General features: G+C 42.0%; 1 protein-coding gene across 2 annotated transcripts; it reads right to left on the bottom strand.

Annotated features, from left to right (window-relative positions):
- Positions 1-42: 42 nt before the first annotated feature.
- ARHGDIB (Rho GDP dissociation inhibitor beta) lies at positions 43-18,740 on the bottom strand. 2 transcript variants are annotated; one of them, XM_053556800.1, is made up of 6 exons: positions 18,605-18,740; positions 9,193-9,376; positions 8,488-8,571; positions 6,289-6,365; positions 2,857-2,920; positions 43-709 (listed from the first exon to the last, which is right to left on the bottom strand). In XM_053556800.1, the coding sequence occupies exons 2-6, from the start codon at positions 9,368-9,370 to the stop codon at positions 510-512; spliced, it is 603 nt and encodes a 200-aa protein (XP_053412775.1). In that variant the 5' UTR covers positions 9,371-9,376; positions 18,605-18,740; the 3' UTR covers positions 43-509. The 2 variants fall into 2 exon arrangements, with proteins under 2 accessions (XP_053412775.1, XP_053412774.1); XM_053556799.1 differs by having other exon boundaries at positions 18,489-18,647.
- Positions 18,741-23,300: the final 4,560 nt, after the last annotated feature.

Genomic DNA, 23,300 nt, shown 5'->3' with positions numbered 1-23,300 from the left:
GCCATATTTGTTCTGTGGAAGAAAGCAAAAAAAACGAGGGTCTCGGGCAGAACAAACAGTTGTTTTATTCTTACTCTCTTGCATTGTTTACAGTGTCTCCCACAAAAGAAGGACCCCACCTGGCAGGGGACAGGACTAGGGATCTAATGGGCCAGCAGCAACCACAGAGGAATCCAGGGATGGGAATGAGGATGGGAACGGAGACAAAGGGACTGCTAGTGATGGTTTTCCTGTTTCCTAGCCTCTGGGTGCTCCAATGGGAATAAGGGAGGGAATCACTGAATGAGGGTGTATTGAGACGGAGAATGGGGAATATCTGCCCGATGGAGGCAGGCAGGGTAAAGGCCCCATTAAGGCCTCCTCTGCTGGGGAGCACTGGGAGAGACAGGGCAGATAAGATGCATCAGTAAGGGCCATGATGGAGAGGGACCCAGCTGTAGACGGGGAAGAGGGGCAGGGTGGGGGATTCTTCCAGGTGGCAAGATGAGGAAGGGGCTGGGGTGGTGCACTCATTCTGTCCACTCCTTCTTAATGGACAGGTTCCACTCCCAGGTGAGGTGGTCGTGCTTGTCATCATCCGTGAAGAAGGACTTGTTGTGGTATGTCCCTCGGGCCAGCATGCCCTTGGGAGCCTCCTCGGCGGGAGTGAGGAACTCATATTCCTCTGCCCGGGGCCCATAGCTGCCAACCATGAATGTAGCTTTATCCACTGGGAAGAGAAAGAAGTTCATGAGGGTAAGAGTCCGACAAGGGAAACACACACACTGCAAACTGGAGGATTAGGAGTTTCCAACCCCAACAAACATCAGAGTTATGGGGGACATCTGTTTTCTTTTCTTTAAAACACTTTTTTTAATTGGAATGCTTTTTAATAATGCAGTTCATTTTGCCTCACTCCCAAATGCTGTGATTCAGTAACCTGCTGTGGGTCTTAAGAATTGATATTTTTATAAAGCAACACAACTGACTCTGAGTATCAGGAAAGTTGGGGAATCAGTGCCCTAAACTATGGGGACTTCCTTTTTTTTGGAGATGAAGTAGATTGTGCCATTAAATAAACCCAGACATGTTGAGACTTGAGTTCTGGTCTCAGCTCTGCAGCTACCTAATTCACGTAACATTTTTTCGAGCCTCCATCTATTTTTGTATGAAATGGAATTCTATGTACAAACTATCACTGCATGAACATATCAGCTGGGGGATATTAGGTAACAGGTGGTGATTGGAAGGAGCAGAATTGAATTCCTGGTAGAATACTTGGATGGAAAGGGAAAATTAGTAAGTTGGTTTAAAAAAGTGAAGAACTGAGACGAATGGTAAAGATAAGCAACTACATTTATTTATAGGTGGGTAAGTGGGATATAAAGAAGAGTTTGGAATTGAAAAGTAGTAATACGTGTATCATTAGGCAGATAAGCAGCATATAATTGACTGTTAAGTGTTGTTAATAAGTTTGAAGGAACAGCTGCAGACATGTCACTGTCCTTTTGCATAACTGAGGCCATATAGTCTTATCCCCAAAGGAAAATCACAGCAACCTCAAACTTCTGGGCTTAAGTGATTCTCTTGCCTCTGCCTCCCAAGTAGCTAGGACCACAGGTGCCTGCCACAATGCCTGGCTATTGTTGTTGTTGTTGTTGTTGTCATTGTTGTTTGGCAGGCCCGGGCCAGGTTTGAACCCACCAGCCCCCGTGTATGTGGTCGCCGCCCTAAACACTGAGCTCTGGGCCCCGAGCCTGAACTATTTTTTCAAGACACTAGGTTTTGGAAAGACCCATCAATAGCTTTCAGGTCAATGTTCTTCCCTGGGATTTGAGCAATTGATTGGTTTTCCATGTCATGCAGATTTATCACACAATTTGTCACTAATTGTTTGTTTATTAATTTGGTGGGACTGACCTATCCTTTTCCCACTTCTGGGGAAGAGAGCACCTCAGGTGAATAGGAACTGTAAAAAATCTTTTCATCACCTATTGCTTCTTTTTTTTTTATTTATTTTATTTTTTTTGTAGAGACAGAGTCTCACTTTATGGCGCTCGGTAGAGTGCCATGGCATCACACAGCTCACAGCAACCTCCAACTCCTGGGCTTAAGCGATTCTCTTGCCTCAGCCTCCCGAGTAGCTGGGACTACAGGCAGGCACCTGCCACAACGCCCGGCTATTTTTGGTTGCAGTTCAGCCGGGGCCGAGTTTGAACCTGCCACCCTCGGTATATGGGGCCGGCGCCTTACCAACTGAGCCACAGGCGCCGCCCTCCTATTGCTTCTTAATTCTCTCTGCCCATAATATCGAAGGAAAACTGAAGGCAGATTCTCAAGGCATGTCAATATGCACTACAGATTAGGTGATGTTGCTGTACTATTTGTCACAGTTAGACAGCTTTTCTCAATCCTAGAAAGGGTATTTTTTTTTCTATTTCTTTGTCAGCAAATTGAGCATTCTGCCTGACCAATGCACTGCTCTAACTCCTAGCGCTAACACACATATCATCAGGCAAATCTTTCTTGTTTGGGGTTTATCTGACACTTGGGTTTTATGCTCATGAACTGCTTTTATAGTTTTGAGAGTATTTTTATGTACTTTATATCATTCAAACTTATCTTGTTTACTCTTCCTTTTATGAGTAATAAAGTTGAATTCTAGAAGCTGATCACTGAAGGGTTGCAGCTGACCAAGTCTCAGCGAGGTCTCCTGAATGTTAGCCTTGCTATTGATGTCTAGGTCAGAGGCGTATGTGTGCCTGTCCACAGCTTTTTATCAGATTCTTATGAGTCTGTGACTAAAAATTGTTAATAACCAGACATTTCAGTATCAGTGAGAAGCATTGTGGGCAGTGTGAAGTGCAGGTCACTCACCTTTCACCCCAGTCCGGTAGGTGTGCTGAACGTATTTCAGGCCTGACACAATATCCCTGTTCACCTGCAGGTGGGGAGAATCAAAGCAACTCAGATTAGAGAGGGTCTTTCATTTTTTTCTCATCTTTCATGTTGAGCCTGACAAGCTGAATCTTGTCTTAGAATAAAAATACTGAAGATTTAGTTCAGAATATGTGTTCCTATAATCATTTAACATGGGCATAATGCAGTGATGAAAGAGAGGAGATCACAAGACTGAATGTTGTAAATTTGCTTTTAATTATTGACCATCATGAATTTTATTGTCTAGGAGTGGCTCATTAAAATAGTGTCTCAATATTCCTCATTGTATTTCTGTTTCCTCAATGGTCCAAGCATGGCCTTGATCTTCCCCTCCCTGGCTGGCCAGGAGACGATCCTTGTCTTAGAAAAGTTTATAGAGATACCAACAGAAAATATTTTATAAATATCCAAAAACCATAACCACAGAAACTATCTACCTAGGATATGAAAAACAAGTAACAAGGAGGAAAACAGTAATGGAAAATCAGGTCTAGAAAAAGGTTGTGCCTTCAATGTGAATGAGATTAGAGTCGAGAAGTGAGATGGGTCACACAAAAACATCCTTCTTCATAAACAATTGGTGAAATCCACTTGCACCTGGCAAGTGTTTAGGATGTCTGTCATATTCAGGTGTTGTCTGAGGTCTTGCTAATTTTCCCAGGCCTGTCAAAGAAAATGCACTAAAGCAGCATGAAAATTCAGCCAGTCCAAGCACTTAGTTTTTCCATGATTCATCTTACCTGGGACGGACCCAGGTTGTCTGTTAATTTTATACCATGGTCATGTCTATACAAACAAATTTAAGTGGACATTGTATCATTAGTGGGAGGGCTTGGTTAACTATTCAGCAATATGGAGAAGGAAAGAGTCTTCAAATAATTTTTCTCCAACAGTAATTATGACTCCTTTTTATTTTGGCCATAGTAGTTAACCAGTCAACCTGTACTAGCCGTATTGGTGGCAAGGTAGCAGAACAGTGAACACTGCCAGCTTAGATTATAAATTGTCACTCAGGATATCTGTAGAATAAACTTACCAAAATCAGGCAGAATGAAACAGTTTTACTGAAGAGATGGTGACAAAATTAAGCCCAAACTTTCTAATTACTCTAAATCCCGGATGAAGCTCATAGGAATAGGAAAAAATTAATGCATCTTTCTAGAAGTCCCTAAGCTTATACCTTAGACCTAGTGGGAGATGTAACCTGGTACAATTTTCTTAAGAAGAAAAATGGTAGTGAGATAGCAGTAAGAACTTCAAGACGAAGAGTTTTCCATTTTACCACTGCGCCATAGAGGGTCCATTCAACAGAAATACATTTGGGATGGGTGACAGAAGAGTATGACTGGTCACAATATCCTCTTCTTCTGCCTACACCTTCTCCCCAAGGTGTCTCCCACCCCAGGAGAAGGATAAAAATAAAAGTGAGGACCTTTGGAAGTCAGAGATACTACACTTCCTTGGGAAGCAGAAGGAAAGGGAAGGGGGAATAGAAGAAACATCCTAGACCATGTTTTTAGAAAATGCTACAAAGGTTGGAAGGAAAAAGAGAAGAACATTGAGAACAACAGGGATAAGAAAAGAGGGTTTTAGGATGTGTTGTTATAAACACAAACTTTCCTGAGTATATTTCAAGAGATGTTAGGAAGAATTTAAATTGCTTTTCAATTATTTCTGACTTTGCTCTGGTGTTTCTTCTAATGGTAGCTCCATGCTGGAACAGGGTGGTTCGACTTTATGTAGATAACACAAAGAGAGGTAAACCCTGGAAATGGATGAGACTTGTTGCTGCCCACACTGTCCTCCCACATCACCCTCATGTGTAACACAGAAGCCCCAGGGCCACCCCACTGTGCTCCTCCTCAGCTTCCCCACTCACAGCAGAAGAGCTTTCCTTCTCATCTTATTCACCCCCAAATTTACCTATCACATTTCATTTGACAAAAACTAGCTTACTGAATTGACAAATTAATGCAATAGCATTGGGAATTGAAAGTTGAAAACCAATTTTTAATCACTCACACTTACAGATGAAAAATGAAACACAACTGTAGCCTAGGATGAAGGAGGGAAGGGGAAGGGGGTGGGTTGATAGAGGGAGGGATAGTAGGGAGACCACACCTATGGAGCACATAGCAAGTACAAGTTGGATCTATCAGGTGTAGAACACAAATGTCTTAATGCTGTAATTGGGTAAATGAGGTGAAAGCTATGTTGATTAGTAGGATGTAAGCACTCCAATTTGTACAAATAATCAACACATCAAATCTCATAATGGCATAAATGTATTTATGATCTTTGTACAAATGACTTAATAAAAAAAGAAAGAAAGTTGAACACAACCCATTCTAGGCATATTTGGATGGGGTGCCTTACCAAACCTCAGGCACTTCAGTAACAAATGACAGGCAACAAACAAGTGCCCCACACCTCAATGCTTACTATAGAGGAGGTGTCAACAAATGTTTCCAGAAGGGAATTATTTTGAGGCATATTTGTATGTGGCAAGTGATTGTCCATTGACCCTGAATCACATCCTGCACCTAGTGGAAAGAAGGTCCTGGTGTGCAAATAGGGAGCACAGAGACTTCCTTGGTGGAGCCCAGGCCCTAGCGAGTAAGGCTGAGAGGGAATGAGGGGCGGCCAAGACAAACACAAACCAGGCCGTGCAAACAGTGCATTTCTGACTTATTTGTTTTCAAAGTCAAGGTTAATTTTCTTTTGACTTGGGCTACTCATCAGGATATATGGCTCTTCATTAGATGCCAATTTCTTCCTTATTTAGTTCTGCTCTTGCCTGGTCATCTGCTCCACAGCTATAATTACAATGTCCAGGTATTGAGCAAAGATGACACTCCCTGGATTTATACAATCATTGAGCAACTACAGCTGAGGCCCTCTTGGTCCTATTTTCCGATTAGTTGATTCATTATTTGTTCACGTCTCATATATTCAAAAAATATCTATCATATACAAGGTTTTGTATAAAATATTGGAAAGAAGGGATATATAATTTCATCCTACCTCAAGGTGCTTGTGTTGTATAAAGTGGGATTGACACAGAGGGTACAATGTGAAGCAGGGTGTGCCTCATGGCTACATCAGGAGTTCACAGAGACAGTGATCCCGGGGCCTTAAGTGCCAATGGACAGTTTAAGGAGTTCTGGCTGGGAAAAGGAACAAAGCAAGAGCGTGTCTCAACAGAGAGGATTCAGAGTTGGAAATAGGAACGTTTCAGACCCAGGTGGGCGTGGAGGCCAGGGTGGGACAGAAACAGAAAGTATGCCAACATGATAATGCAAGAAATTTAGCCGCTGACGATAGGAAAGATTTCAACTTTGTAAAAAACACTAAGGGTAAGATACTTACTTTGAAGTGAATTTTGACTTTATATTCAGCACCTTCCTTTAGCACAAAGGTTTCTTTTTTGAGGGCTTCAAGATCCCCTGTAGACACGGATTTAGAAAGAGTTTATCCTTCTCAGAGGCAGACACAGAAATTGATGCATGAAGTCTAAGCTCCAGAGCCATTTGTTGGGGACATCAGAAAATGCTGGTCCATAGAGCCCTCAATTCAAAGAGTAGTAAGTCCCTGTGTACACACTGATCATGCCTGAACTCTTGCAGCTCAATTATGAAAGAAACGTAATTGTTTCTCCATCCCTAAGTTTCATGACAATGCTAAAAATATACAAGGCATTACCAGTAATGAGTTATGAAGATAAATCTCTACTAATTGTCAATCCTAAAACAGGTTTTAGTCAATTCTAGAAGAAAGTCTAAATTATCTTTTTATTCATCCTATTGAAGATGATATTACGTATATGTGGTCAAATCAAGAAGTGGTTAAAGAATATGCCTCTACCTCCCAAATAAAGAAACAGGAGAATGTTATTATACAGTGCACGAGTGCCATCTACTTGTTTTTAGAGATTTGGTAATGTCTGTGGAATTTTCCTAGCTTTCAAAAATGTATTTGTTTTTGTTCCTTTTTATCATTCTAAATACATATTCACTTTGTACTTATTATTGCATTTGTATGTATTTATAATTTCATATCTTTTTTTTAGATCATTGAAGTTATACAAACTTTAGTTTCCATAAAACTAGGATCTGCTCCTAATTCCTGTACCTTGGTGAGGTGGGTAATCACCATCTGTTCTTTTCTCAGCGTGCTCCCATGTAATTTGATAAGCACGTTTGTGTGTGTGTGTGTGTGTGTGTGTGTGTTGCACCTCTCTGTACATGTGCTTCCTGAACATAGTGGTACCACCATATCTCCTGCACCTCTGGGATTCACCTTAGCTGCTTTTTTTTTTGCAGTTTTTGGCCAGGGCTGGGTTTGAACCCACCACCTCTGGCATATGGGGCACAGGCACCACCCAGCAGCTTCTTTTTGACAGAAAATCAAATCTGTATTTCCTCTGCTGGGCAAGGAGGCAGTGACCAAGTGTTCCTCTGCGATAGCAGCAGGCCCTTTTCAACACAACAGATTATCTTTGTGCCCATTCAGACCTTATGTTGCAAATGGACAGCTGTACCTGGCAGCATTCCATGATTTTGCACAGGAAGAAGTGTAGGTTCTGGTGGGAGAGAGCAAGTTTCTCTCCTGGATAGAGAAGGTGCTAGAATGTGGGGGTAGTTGAATTTGTGTGAGTATTGCTCTGATGATTTCAGTTAAACAGGAAGAGTGTCTTCTCAGCTTCTGATTTCCTCCTTCTGACAAAAAAGCCCATATAAGGTAAAGAGTGGATACACACACCCCATAAGAGGGGAACTACCTCGCCGCTAAGCCTGCTGTTCTAGACTTGCTGTTTGCTCTGTCTCAGAAAAGTCCAATTTTTTAATTCGGTAACTTTTATTTATTTTTTTTTCACTGAAGACCTGCCTTTGATGCCCCCAATTTCCTGGCTCTGTGCAACTTTTCTCATTTCTCTCGGATGCCCATTTCTCCACCATCCAGTCTCTCCGCATCTCCTTAGGACCTGGGTTTCAGCAGAGGGACTGACCCTTAGTCACAAGGTAAAAGAAAGTCGCAGCTTACTCTGTACATCTTTAGCAGAGCAAGTTGATCATTTAATAAAAATGAGAGCTTTCAGCTAAAACAGTAAGTTTACTGCAGTGGAATTTCTAACATTATTCACAATTGCTGCTGGCCTTCAGGGAAGTCTTAAAGCTGATGAAGATCATTTTTTTTTTTTTAATGTTTAGACTGTTGTAAATATTACAACTCCAGAAGCACATGGCTTGCTTCTCAATATTTCTATCCACAGTCTTTTCTCCATGAATAGTAATTTTCTTACTATTGTGCAAATAAAAATCTAAGCTAAATATAAATAAATATATCATTGATATGCCTGCACTCACTTCAATTAAATAAAGAGTGTGATTTTCATTAAACAAGTAAATACTGTGCACTCAAGAGCAAGGATGTATAAACTGGGCCCCAGGGTACATACCGCTGGGATTCATCTTACTAGAGTTTTCTTCTTCTGGGATGGGAGACAGAGACCAAGTTTCCTCTGTGACACATTAGGCCCCTCTGAGCAGTACAGATGTGTCCACTCACCAGTAAGGTCCATGGTGATTGGTCCTGGGGCACTCTCACAAACCAGGGTAAGCCGAGTGACAGTGACGTTTGGGATTGTCGGGTCTGCAGGGTTCAAAAGAAAATGTCAGCACAGGGAAGAGCTCTGCGGGTGTACTGAGTGAGGGTGTGTGCATTCCAAGTGGGAGACAGAACATATAACAAGAAAAACGGTCTCTCTTTCTGGAGTAGAAATGGAAGCAAAAGTGGCACCTTCACCACGCTTGATCTTGGTGGCTTTATAAATGGCAGCAATGCTATTTCTGCTTCAGATACTTGTATCTCTACCTTAATTCTCGATATCTAGCGTGTCCTGAGTGGCAATGCCAGTAAGATACTCTGGTGGTTGGGCAATGCCCGTTCATATCTTTGGGCCATGTCTTGCTCTGTCATTGTGTATTCTGAAGAGTTGAATTAGGTAAAAAACCGAGAAGCAGAAGAGAGAACATGTGAGAGGTGGTGGAGGAGGGGAATAGGATTCAAAATGATAGCTGGGAATTCTTTGTAAATCCCTATATCGTTATTGCCTATATCGTTGATTTGCATCTGCTCTCCAAAGAAGACTTGGTGATATGATCCATCACTTAATTCAGCATAAGGAAGAAGTTAGCCCTCTCCTCTGGAGTGGCAGAAGTGTCTGCCTTCTCAGGAACCCTCCTCCTATTCCATCCCCACATGTACACACACCTGCTACCACAGGGCCGTCTCCCAGCAGCGTTTTCTTGTACTTGGCTAGACTTTCATCGTCTTTGTCCATCTCCTGCAGCTCCTTCAGGGACTTCTGAGGTGGAGGCTTGTAGTTGAGCTTGCCATCCAGATCATCCTCGTCCTCCTCAAGGTGTGGCTCGGGAGCATTTTCAGTCATTTTGATCTATTTCAGAGGGGGGCAGGGCAGCCGATTAGCCAAAAGTCAGTGGATATGAGAGATGTTGGCAGGGCTTCCGTGAGCACCATTCTTTCGCTGATGGGCTGCATAATCATCAGCGACTTCCCAGATTTTTTCCTAACTCCATCTCATTATATTTCATGAAATAATAACAATATGATATATTTCAGTCATTTCTCTGACCTGCCTGAATTTCTCTGTACTCTGATGAGTATTTCCTATGCATTGAATAAAATTGATTGGAAAGAAAGAATAACTCACTTGTGCATAACAGACTATAAGTGAAGCCACGTAGGGAAAGCCATCCTGAACAACAAAAGTTAACAGTCTAGTTTTAATAGTTTTATCAGAATTATCAGTCCTCTGATCCAGCCAGCCTCACCAGGGTCAAAACTCCCAGCATGCACACGCCCAGTAATAAAGGCTTACAAAGGCAGGCAGAGTACCTGCCCAAGGAATGGTTGGCTTCTTCTGATTAATTGAATCTTTCCCTGAACTCCTGCAATACCTCCAAGGTGACTCAAGGAGTTGACACCAGCATGAGGCATCTGATGGTTCACCCAACACTGCTAATACCACCTTGAGGGCAGGTTCTAGGTTCCAGGTTTCTCCAGAATCCCCCATAACATAACACTTGGATAGTTCAGGCATTTGGTAAGTTTTCATTGATTGATTTATTAAGTTTTCATATACCTAAAGACAATCTGTTCTTTGAAAATGCCACAAAATCACAAAAGACACTTGAGATTCCTCTGGACAAAATTGTGGGTACACGTTTGTCCTGAGTACCCTTCGCTCTATGTCCTTTTTCTGGACCCATTTCCCTTCTAGCTGCCTCCTCCCTGCTTCAGGTCTGCAGTGACCTTATACGCTAAGGCCCCACCTGGGCACACCCTAGAGTCTTCCTTTTTCTAGCATCATCTACGTTTACTTGTTAAAACATTGAGGGGAAGTCTAATAAAATTATTTATACGTAAGTGTTAATGACTGAATAATGGATTATTCCTTTGGGGCATGTATAGTCACAGCTTTTCAGAGCCTAAATGAACCTTTGAGGTGATATATTTCAATCTTTCATTTAATTATTGAGAAAGTTGAGATCCCAAGGTTAAGAGAATTGCCTAGATACATGTAGCTGAATGAGAGGAAACTTCCTAACTAAGAGGATGAAATCCCTGTGGGGAGAATTTCATGTCTGTGGCTGGCAGCCATCGGAGGTAATTGCCAGGGAGATATTTGGGCGAAGAGATTATTTTCTTTTTCCTTTTTTTTTGAGACAGAGCCTCAAGCTGTCACCCTGGGTAGAGTGCTGTGGCATCACAGCTCATAGCAACCTCCAATTCCTGATTCCCCTACATTCCATCTTGTGGGTAACACCGTTCTTTGCCTGTGGGTAAAGTCTTCATTGCTTCTAGGTGACACGACTATAAAGCAGTATCTATCACATCTCCTCTTGAGTGGCTCTTTCTAGTTCCCTGAGAGTAAAGATATCTTGGGCCAACATCAGTTATGTTTTTGATTATTCATGTCACTATAATTGGAAACAGGAAGAATAATAATTTGGAAGGCAAACCACACAAAAGCGATTTTAACAGAAATAAAATAATAGTAATAATAAAAGAAAGAAAACAAAAAGAAGAAAATGATATCCTTTGGCTCAATCAATCTTCTTCCCACTAAGTAACAAGCTGAACATTATGAGTGAGCTTTGACCAGCTCTGAAACAGCATTGCAAGGTTGAAGTCCATTTCCTGTACAGGAAGGAAACATGCGGGCTGTTTCTATGGTAACACTTGTCTCAGCTGAAGAACCAGCACCACTCAAAGCTGAGGCTCTACAGCACACCAGAATAAACATAATGACTAACTCAACTCATATTTCAAACAACACTCTGGGAAAGTGAATGAACTGGTAAAAAAAAAAAAAAGAAGGATGCCTTGTCTGGCTATTATAGGTTGTGGGGGTAGTTTAAGGACAATTATTAAGGGGCCAATGGGTGACAAACTAGAAAAGATTAATTGGATGAAACAGGTTCTTATCTGGTGACCTCAGAGGCTTACCCAGACCCCAGGTGACCCCAGGAGAGTAAAAGCCACATAACAAACCTGCTGACAGAGCATTAGGAAGGCTGTGTACAGGGGAAGGGTGATGTGGGCATCCAGCCCTGATGGGCAGGCCTTTCTGGAACATATCACTTGGATCTAATACATCACACCACGCTCAACCATCAGATGCTGACATTGCACCCAGTCACCAGCTCATGGTGATTTCAGTAACCTCTATGGAATTGTAATCATGCTTCTCAAGTCTCAATTCTGAAAGGAGAATGAGAGAGAGAGAGAAGAGGCAGGGGGTGGGGAAAGAGAGAAAGAGATCTGGTCTAGGACAAGATTTGCCACAGTTAAGCTTCCAGCTCAGGATCCTGTTCATCCACCCCAAATATTGACTATGTAGAAGAAGTTATCAGGTGACCAAAAGCCTGGCAGAGGGGCACAGGTGCACAGGGCCATAGGGAGCCTTTTAGGGTTGTTGACTTTGGATAATATACCTCTTCACTGAACTAGGCCTTAGCAGGCATGGGTTTTTGTTCCAGCTTTCCTACTAACTAGCTGTGACCCTCTGTGCGAATGTTTTAACCACTGTGAATCTTACTTTTCTTAGGAGATGGGGGATTCGCATACACCATCTCTAGATGCTTCACTTTTCTAAGGCCTCTATCGGCCTGCAGTCATGTGTCAGCTACATTACCAGACACTCAGTTACCTTACTTTACCTATGTGTATAAGAGAATATCTAGTTCTGTCCAAAGGTACTGCATTTTAAGCTTTATTTAATTTTTCACATAGAGAAAATTATTATTTTTTTCACCCAATAGCTCTTGGCATAATAAAGAATACCATAATAATAACAGCAGCTAGTTACTGTACACTGATGAGCCCCAGACTCAGCAATTACAGACTAAGTGCTCTACATGCATTATTTTATTCAATCATCACAACACCATGAAGTATGCACTATTGGTTACATTTTAAAAATGCGGAAACTGAATATTTCAGCTGTACAAAAGTTTGGAATTTCTATTCAAAATATGACCCTATTAAAAAAAAATATGACCCTATAGATAGTGAAAAGAGTTTTGGCCTGGACTCTAGATAGGAGATATTTGCAATGAATATATTAACAAGAGGTTAATATCCAGAATACATAAATACCTCCTACTAATCATTTTTCATAAAAAAAATTTATTATAGGTGAGTTTAAAGTACAAAACAGGATGTTTTATGTACACAGATAATGAAAGTGTTACTATAGTCAAGCAAATTAACATATTCATCATCTCACAGAAGTAACTTTTTTTTTGTGGCAAAAGCACCTATAATATACTCTTGTAGCAAAATTCCCACTCACAGTACAATATTATTAAGTTTAATACTGAAGCTTCAATTTCACAATTTATCTCTGGGTAATTTCAGATTCTCCCAAAGCTATAGCTACAAATGGTATATGTAATCTGACAATGACTTCTCTAACTACATGTATGTATAATTAATTATGGGTGTATATTTAACCACAAATACCAATTTATCTCTTTTTATCCTCCCATTACTTACTAAAGTGGGATGCTTAGTGAAGTGAGAATAGGAATTTTATGAAAATTTTTACAGACTATTTTCTGATCCCATCATCTAAAGAATAACTGCTTTCATTATTGATAATAATTATAATTATTGCATGTAATGCTAAGTGCTTTCTGGAGGGTTAGCTCATTTAGTTCTCACAACAATGTAATGGGCACCATCATTTTTTCTTACAGATCAGGAAACTGAAGCACAGTTTAAGTAACTTGCCCAAGAAAACATATTATGTAAGGGGTAGAATTAATACCCAAAATGTAGGGTGGACTGACTTTTAGGTGGCATTGTGCTCTGTTGCTTTGGTTGCCTTCATTAGGAAGTTATAATAAAATTAGAGCTCGTTAGTCATCTTGGGACTCTACCTAGGGTGTACAAGCTCTGCAGGGACCACTTTAACAAAGCAGGGAATTGTCACATAATGGTGGTTTCAGGGTAACTCTGTTCCTGCGTTATCTTGTGCAAGTCACTTAACCTCTCTGGGCTCAGTTTCATCCTTTGCAAAATGAAGTCATTGCATTAGAAGAGCTCTGAGCCTTAATTCAGTGACTCTACTGCTCCCTAGTTTAAAGAAGCTTGTGAAACGAGAGAGGAAGAGAGGAAGTGAAGGTGGGGTTGGAGAGAGACCAGCTCATCAGCCTAGAAACTTCTGGTTGGGTTTTCTCACCTTCCTCCACTGCTCACCCACCTGTTCCCCAAACAGCAGAGTTGCCTTTTGTTTCTTTATTTTTTACTTTGGTGCTTTACACGAGAAAAGTGAAATAGAGAATTAACGATCATAAATTTAACAAGGTTAATGTTAAACCCACCTGTCAGGCCCCAAAGCACATATTGCTTTTTCTCAAATGCTCACCACCTCAATTTTCTCTATGTTCTGCTTCACAGATGCCTACACAGATTAATTTTCACAGTGGAGCCCTCACACGCCCATACTTGCTATTCAGCAAAGCACTGCCAACCATTAGATGTGCTGAGATGGGGACTTAATCTTCCCAGGCTCAATTAAAATGCCAAATTAAATTAGGATGGTTATTCACAGCACACATATGGAAACCGGTGTTTCTGCTTGCAAATTCAACGACGTTTCCAAGACATCAAAAGTGAAATAAACTTCAGAATTTACACCAATTTCAGGACAGAGTGCACTTGTCTTGTTCATTAATGCAGTTTTCTGTGAGTTGAGGGTAAGAAAAGGTGAAACTTAAGAGTTTAGATGAGACAAATCACCTGGTTAGTTCAAAGAGAAAGTTAGAGAAAGGTAATCTTCATTCTGCTAGAACATGGCCTTTGAGTCAGATGCACAGGGGTTCAAACCTGGGCTCTGTAATTGGTTTACTATAGGACTTAAGCAAGTTACTAATCTCACTGAGCCTCGGTTTTACCAGCAATAAAATGGGAATAATAATCATTTTTTTATGGGGTTGAAGGATTGGGAAAATATATGACAATTCCAGGACTGTACTGAGCAAGAGTAGATGGTCGATAACTATTTGTTCCCTTCCTCCTCTCCCTTCCCGCCTGAATGCAGTCTGTTTTGTCACCCGGGGTCAGAGAAGCCAGGTCACTGCCTCCACATCAGATGCTTTCCCTGGGTGGGAGGTGATGGTGTCCATTCCTTCCCCCTCAAAAATAGGTTTTGTTTCTTTAAGAAGAACGAGAAGTTCTAGAACTCATTAAGGATTGTTTATAAACTGAATCAACCTTAAAATGAGGCCATCACTATTCTATTTCTTTTAAAAACTTCCACATAAACAACTTAATTTTAGATTTTATTTACTGCTCCCTTTCCAAGTGGAACCCAGAGGTCACTCTGTGAATGGTGAGAAACATGGGAGAACACGGGCACAGCTGATGGAGAGGAATTCTTTCTGGCTCTGGAGACAAATACTGTGGGGACTTAACTCACGTCTCAAAGCTGGCTGTGCTGGAATCTGCTAGCTTGTGCATCAGGGCACGCAGGCCTGGAGTGTTAGGGAGAAGAGGGAGAGAGGGGAGGGGAAGGGGAAGAAAGGGAGTGAAAGAAGAGAGAGAAAAGAGAGAAGAGAGAGAGAGGACAGAAGAAGAGGGGAAGGAGAGAGAGAAAAGGAGTGGAAGCCTCACGAATCGGGGATTTCTGTCAGAGAAGTGCACAGGAAGCCCCAACCTTGTCTGTCACCCCTGCTATGTCCTCTCCCTGCTGACTAGGATACGTCCGACCTCCCCAAATCTACCACCTCAGCCCCACGAAGAACATCGAAAACCTCAAAATTGGGTAAGAACTAAACCCATACCCGAGAGGAGAGTATTTTGCTAGATACAATCCAGGGGTCCTCAAACTTTTTAAACAGGGGGCCAGTTCACTGTCCCTCAGACTGTTGGAGGGCCGGACTATAGTTTAAAAACAAAAACAAAAACTATGAACAAATTCCTATGCACACTGCGCATATCTTATTTTGAAGTAAAAAAAACAAAACGGGAACAAATACAATCACACCGCCTCATGTGGCCTGCGGCCGTAGTTTGAGGACCCCTGCATCAATCCAGAGGAAGATACAAAGGATCAGGAACAGAATTCTTTAACATTTCCTTTTGTGACAGAAACAATACTGGGGGGTACCAAAAAATGTATACACATTTTATGAAAGGAAAAAGCTGTTATTAAAATTGCAATATTCGATAGATACTGGTATCATTTGTTATATTGTATAATCTGTGTCTCTAGTAACTGCAGAAATTAAATGAGACTCGCGTATTGTAATTTTAATACAGTTTTTTACTTTCTTAAAATGTGGGCGCGTCTTTGGAGCACCCTCTGTGTATTATTTCTTGCCTCTGCATTCATGGTATGCTCTTCTGACCCACATTTTTATGCAACAATTGAAAGAACGCCAGGGCGCCAGGCAGCCTTTCTGAGTGTCCACCATGTGAAGTCTTCAGTGGCGCCTTCACAGATACTATTCCACACAATCCTCAAAGAAAACTGTGCCGTGAGGAAGCCATTACCTTTGAGGCTCCCTGTACTCACAACAGTTTTAAATTAACATGAAAAGTTAGAAGGCAAAGGCAGTTTTTATGACCATGGGCTTACTCTATCAAACCCTTATCTCCAGGAAGCCGAAGTGAATTTTTACCAGCGCAGGCTGTGGACACCAGAGAGTAAGTGATAGAACACAGAAGGATTTGGTAAATTCTCACTGAATGAACAGATGTTGAAGTTTCAAGAGTGACAGGACACCCATCTCTGGATATGCCAGAGTAGACTGTAATATAGGATCCCAGGCAGCAGTCACACTGACCCAGGAATAAGCGTTTTCAGAATGTGGGACTGAACAGTTCTTTCACGAAACATTTCCTAAAATGGTATTCTCAGGCATGGTAGCTATTGATTCTTTCTGGTCCCAGTTTGTGACTTTAGTCGTATCACTTAGCACTTCCTCACTCTTCTCAGGATTAAAATATGAAAGTTTCTAACACCACGCCTGCCACATAGAAGGCACTCTACAAATTTGGTTCTCTTTTTCTATCTGCATAATTTTCACTCCCCAGGGCTTCTGTCTTCCTGTCAGCTGAAGCCTACAATATACTGTACTCCCATAAACGGGCTCAACCCCACATTTTCCCCTCAGAATGATTTTGCTGTCTGAGCTTCTACTGAAAAAAGAACCTCAGTGTCTCTCAGAGAATACTTCCCAAGGAACAAACTCGCCAGAGTATGGAAGGACCAAATTCCAGTCCAGGTCCAGAAAATGTCCAGCCTGTTTCTGTTCAGCTATGGCATGGTTATTCCTGAAGCTTGGGATCTGTGCAGCCTGGATGGAGAATGAACTCTTCTCTCGGAATTCCACACACTTGACAAAAGAGTAAGAGGATCTTGTTACAAAGCTTATGCTATATCTGGTTGGGGGAGGGATACATTCTAGTGAATTAGACAAATCTAGGCCAATGGCAAGATTAATGATGCCTGCTAGTGACTCGGCCCCTGCCCCTTGCCCTCCCCCAGCCAATAGGCCAACACAGACCTCTCCATTTCCTTTGCTTAATCTTCCCATGGAGGAAGGAGGAGCCAACATGCAAGTGCTGACTTCAGTGGCCCTCAGGCTCCACGTGAAGGGAGGCTACAAGTCCTCCTCATGAGAGGGGTCTGCTTTCCCCTTCCTTGAATGAAGAGTTGCTTAGGGTCTATCAGATCCAGAGCACAAGTTAACCCAGGTCTAAAGTTTAACTACAGACTATGTTTATAAAACATGCCAGCTGGGATGCCTTCTAAAAGGGAGGAAAGTACCCTGTTTTCCCGAAAATAAGACAGTGTCTTATTTTAAGGTGTGCTCCCAAAGATGCACTAGGTCTTATTTTCAGGGGACATCTTATCTTTCCTGTAAGTAGGTCTTATTTTTGGAGGATGTCTTATTTTTGGGGAAACAGGGCATTTCAGGTCACACCTGAAGCACTTCTCCTAATGGTGGCCAACATTAGGGTCTATCAGATCCAGAGCACAAGTTAACTCAGGTCTAAAGTTTAACTATAGACTATGTTTATAAAACATGCCGGCTGGGATGCCTTCTAAAAGGGAGGAAAATATTTCAGGTCACACCTGAAGCACTTTTCCTAAGGGTGGCCAACACTGAGACCTTGCCATTTTGAAGGCCCTCTGACCAATTGCCCCAACTAGGCCCAGGTAGATTTTTCTAGAACCTGTCTCTTGAATAAATTTGGCATCTTCCACGTTGGCTTTTAGTTTTCTCAGATGTAAAGAGTCTTCCCTCACCCCCCAACAACAGAGACAATCTTTCTGCCCATCTCACTACAGGCATTTAATGCACAGCTTTTGTTAGTGGTAGAAATTCTTTCCCTGTATGACTGATGAATAAGTAACGATGTGTTCTCCCGTACTTCCCTTTGAAAGCTAAGTCTGTGCGCACAAAGGGAGGATTTCATTATGTATTTCTCTAATATGCCCAGAAAATTCCTTAGCGGAAATCAGTTTAATATTTAACAGCTTTGAATCTTCCCCCCTCTCTCTTTTCAACTAAGTCTCTTTACACAGTCTGCTTAAAAACAGGAAACCGCATATCCCCACCCCAGCACAACCCACCACCCTCCACCAGGGTCCGTATCAGTTTGGATCTACAGTCTCTGCTTTTTGGCTTGGCCAGGTGCCTGTCCCGGGCTTGTAGGAATCCCCAGCAGGCACTCCCAGTCAAGGTTCTCCCAGCCCTTCTCCAGAACATTCGGATTTCACCTCCTGGACTGCAGCACACTTTCTACCCTCCCTCCTCCAGCTCTCCCCCTGAGTCACTTCTACCCTTCTCTGCTCTGACTTCCCCTTCTCTGCAGAACTGTTCCAAGAAGCCTCCTTAGCAGTTGCTTATCACAAAGTTTGCTTTTAAGAACTGCCCCCTGAAAATAATCAGCGTGGCAGCCTGATGATCTCTGACTTCGCTCTGTGCCCACCTGAAGCCTCCCCCGCCTGAGGTATTTGAACTTACATTTAGTGCTTCACGTCTCTGTCTGGGGTGCCTCTGTCTCTCAACTCTGACTTCTGCGTACTGGCAGTTAGAACAGGAAGGAAGTCAGGGAGAAAAAAAAAATGTTTTAAACCTACTTGAAGAGGAAACTCTGGGCTGTTTCAAATCCTGTTCCTCTGCACTGCCTATCTCTTGATCAGCCAACTTGAGCAGTGGTCTTGTCAATTAATGGCACAAGTGGGAGTGTGACAGCCCATGTGACGTGGAGAGGCATGAGTGTGCACGTGGGAGTGTGGCGCCTATAACCATGGGCATTATGAATAATTGTGCAGATATGTCTGAAAATCAGGTCATCTCAGGGCATCAGCCTACTGAGGCAAGTAGCCTAAAACCAGTAGCAATAAATTCACATAGGCTTTACTTTGTACCACTAACTTCTGTTCCTGCTGGGCCCCTGCCATCTTCTTTATCAGCCAGATATGTTGAAAGTTTGCTGGCAGTGAATGTAGAGTGCTGAGGAATTTAGAATGTTAAACTGCATCTACGTGGTCCTAAATTAAAAAATGTGTCCTTAAATAGGTTTGGGGAGTTTTGTAGGTTATGATTTCAAGACGGAGCTTCTTATTGCCCCACAAATGGTCGAGTGTTGTTTGTTATAATGTTTTGCTGATTTTTCTTGAAAGGAAGCAAACAAACCGGGCTTTGATGAAACCTGGAGATGCAATTACAAACTAAAGTAAAACTTCATTAATTCATAGGCTCCTAACTCAGAATTTGTGACACTTTAACAAGGGCTAAAATTGACTTTACACCAGATTTGAGGAAATGGCTTATGAAGTAATGTAACTGGGAGCAAGTTGCAGAGGCCATGTTTAAACCATTTGAGGAAACAGTTTCTGAGCCATGTTTAGCCTACACATTTTCAGAGCTGTTGCCAAATGTAACTGCTTATTTATACTATTATTTCAATATTCAGTATTTACGCTATATCAACATGTTTAGACTGACTACGCCAACATGTATCTTTGGAGAAACTGACATTTACTTTGTTTTGGCCTAAAATGTATTTCATTTTCTTCTCTTCATTTTGTAAGTTAATGTCACAGGATTTGTCCTTAGCATTGATGGAACTGACAGATAAGAGAGCAGCGGTCATGTGGTGTGAAAAAAGAGATTAATCTAGAAAAATGTGAAAAGGAAAACAATATTTAATTTAAATTAGTAAAGTACTAAAAACCTGATGAGTTTTAGTCTATATATTTCAAAATAAACAGAAGATAGTACTTGAAACAATATATATAATTTTATTATATATATTATAGAAGCAAATACTAATTTATACAGAAGGCAGTAAATTTTGCACCTCTGTACCCTCAAGAGGGAACACACCCTCCGAACTTTCCTTAACACGGTGCCTTAGACACAGATGTTGGAGGGTGTGAAAGCCTCCCAGAGATCTGTAAGATCAGTATATATGCAGCATGTGTGTGTGTGTATGTCTGTGTGAGTGTGTATTTTGGGGGAGAGAGAGCATTCATAATTTTATCAAAAGAGGTCCACCATCTCAGAAAGACTAATAATTACTAATTTAGATCTTCTTCTGGTAATAGAGTGATGTATTTTGATTAAGTTAGAAAGAAACTTCCATAATTCCCTAAAATATCTTGATGCATTGCAGTCAGGGCAGGGGGCTAAGGGAAATTACCATTTCTTGTGCTTGTCTGTTGCAGGCCATGATTCATGTGGATTCATTAGATAAGCGGCTCCTTCAAGGAATTAAGACGGCAGACACGCCATGTCTAACCTATGCTGGTGAAGATGTGCTATGTACTGGGAGGCCCTTCCTCATATTTAAGCTTCTGCAAATAGAAGAAAATGCCTGCTGTGATCAGAAGAAGGCTCTTACTCTGAGCATGTTAGCGTTGTAATGTCAATGAAATCAGTGAACTTGGAAACCTGCATAAGGATTTCCAGAAACATGATCAAACCTTTCAAGTACCTTCCAGCTTTCCCCTGATGTTATAAGGATACAACTGGAAAGTAAATTCAGGGCAAATCTTCCATGGGGCGGTATCTTTGCTATAAGCCTGAAAAAGTGACAAATGACTGCTATCTGTCGAGACTTCCCCTTTTTGCACAGACATATTTCTCGGAGGCTGTAAGCAGAGCTGCTCAGAGAAGGCTTCTGCCCTGACAGCTGTCCATTCTGCAACGCGTTCATGTTGCAGTAACCCCAGCTGGGATGGAGGGGGGAGGCCTGGTTCAGGCAGCGTGCGGGCTGTGCTTCCCGTGTCCGTGTGTCTTTGCCCTATATTTCATTTCTCTGAGCCTCAGTTTCTTCATCTGTAAAAGAGGGATGATACCAGCCTTCGATGTTGCTGGAAAATTTGGGAATGCTGTGTGATAAAGCAGTAAGTGCATAGTTGCTACCTCAGACTAAGTGCTCAATCAATAGTGCTCACGCTAAGAAAATCATTTCCACATTACATTTTCATCCTTATTACTGGATAGCAAATATGATAACTACTGAAGAGAGTCATTTTCATTCAACGGCTCGTGATCAGCGCACGTGTATCTCAGATATGACCACCTCCTTTTTTGAAGCTTCACACCACTGATCCAGGACAGAAGTGCTAATTTTTTTCTGAGCTCCTAGAATGTTCATGGTTTACACGATATACTTTAGTATCATAGTAGGCGCTGAATTGTATCAGTAAGCGATTATTTTTTGAATCTTAGATTTATCCCTCCGCTCAAATATAAAATGCTTGAGGAAAGGGTTGTTTCTTACAGGTCTTTTATTCCTTGGTGAGCCTAGTGTACAACTTGACTGAATTGTAAAAGAATTTGAGTAAAATACTTCAGCACAAATCTATGTGTTTACAGTAGTTAGACCTGCACTCCACCCTCTGCATCCACTTACCCACCTCCTCCCTCTGGTGAGAACACTGCCTTGGGGTTGCCTCGTTGAGGGTGTGAGTAGGTCACTTGTCAGCAGGGGAATGAGACCAACTTTTCCTTTTCTTCTTTTTTCCATATAAATGACATATTGAACTATATATATTATATAGTATTTCATGGCCTTGGCATAAAAGCTCATTTTAAAATTTAGCAAGTGCTTAATAACTCCTGGTTAAATGCCAGGATGTGTGTTCAAGAACAGAGATAAACAAGACCTTAAGTAGCTAGTGATGTAACAGGGGGAGGCAGGGATTAAACAAGTTTAAAACTGTCTGTGAGCACAGGAAAAGAAAATACACAGGACATGTTCTGGGACCCCAAGTAAGGATATCAAGGAGGGCTTCTTGGAGGAAGTGACTACAGTGCTCAGTCTCAAAGAAGGAAGCGATGGGCACTTGAGGTGGAAGAGAAGCCTGAACAATAACACAGCATCCTTAGAATGGTGTGGTCTGTAAAGGCGCTTACGAGGAAACGGCTTAAATGTTGCTGGAATGTAAAATGCAAGTTATGTAGGGTTGAGAAATGTGCCTGGAAGCGGGCAGGCACAGGGTCCAGATCACAGTTTTTACTCCACGTTCATGAGGATCTTGGCCTTGAACCCGTCAGCGATGAAAAGCCACTGAAAGTAAAGGAAGGACGTGGATAGTTTTGTTTTACATAGTTCACTCTGATCAGCTGGTGTGGATGGATCTGACGAGAGCAAAAACCACTGGGACACTCTTCACAGTTGAGCTAGTTAGGAGAGAGAGAAAGAGGTGTTCAGATTTGAGAAATATTTAGGTGAAATTGACACAACTTGTCAATTGGTGGGATGTGAAGGATGAGGGTGACCTCGGTGGTATAACAGAGAATACAAAAGAAGGAACGGATATACCAGGGGTATAATGACTTGAGTTTGGACATGTCCAGTGTGGAGTTCAAATAAATGGTATCATTTCTAGAAGATGACTTCTGACAGATGGTGAGACGTATAAGCCTGGATTTCAACTCTTGCCTAATAATTTGTACGATGTCATCAGGCTACGGACAGTAACTTAAACCAGGTCACTCAAAGTAAGGTCTGTATACCAGCAAGTCAGCATCACCCAGAAACTTGTTAGAAATGTAAAGTTTCAGGCCAGATCTACTATATCAGAATCTCTGGGGTTAGGCTCACAGATGCATTTCAAATATTTCTGCAAGTAGATTGTGAAGTCTGAGAAACACAGTTTTAAACCATACAGTCACCCAGAGACAGTGTAGAAAGAGAGGTTGGCAAGCACGACCTGATGACTCCTTCTCCCGCTCCTCTGCTGGCGTCCTGGTCCTACCATCCTTGTGCCTCTGGTGACCTTTTCTAGCAGCCTCCTTTCGTGTTTTCTATTTCTGTAACATCCTCTCTAACACTCTATTCTCCTCTTAGCATCAAAGTGAAAAACATACTCACCATCACATCATCCTCCGGCTTTGGCTTTCAAACCTCCAGGGACCTTTCATCCACTTAGAATGAAATGAGAGTTATTTCTATCCCTACAGCTTGGCTTACCGGGGTCCCCTGCCTCCGAGATGGCACCTGACGATCCTACTCCTCAGCCCTAACCATGCTGTGTCAAGGTTGATCTGTGTGACCAGTGCGATGTGGCAGAATGGTGACATGCCACCTCTGAGGCTATGCAGTCCAAGGCGTTGTGCCTTTTCTCTTGATCTCTCTTCGATTACTCGTTCTGTAGAAAGCCAGGTACCACGTCACAAGGACACTCAGATCCCCATGGAGTGGCCCACGTGATGAGGAACTGAGGCTTTCTGCCAACTGCCACATGAGATAGCTGTCTCGGAAGTGAATCTTCCTGCCCCAGCTGACGGTGTGACTGAGACCCCCGGGAGACCCTCCAC

Source organism: Nycticebus coucang, chromosome 12, assembly GCF_027406575.1.
Source record: "Nycticebus coucang isolate mNycCou1 chromosome 12, mNycCou1.pri, whole genome shotgun sequence".
Lineage (NCBI taxonomy): Eukaryota > Metazoa > Chordata > Mammalia > Primates > Lorisidae > Nycticebus > Nycticebus coucang.
The sequence above is the reverse complement of the archived record's forward strand: the minus strand, read 5'-3'. Positions and strand labels throughout refer to the sequence as shown.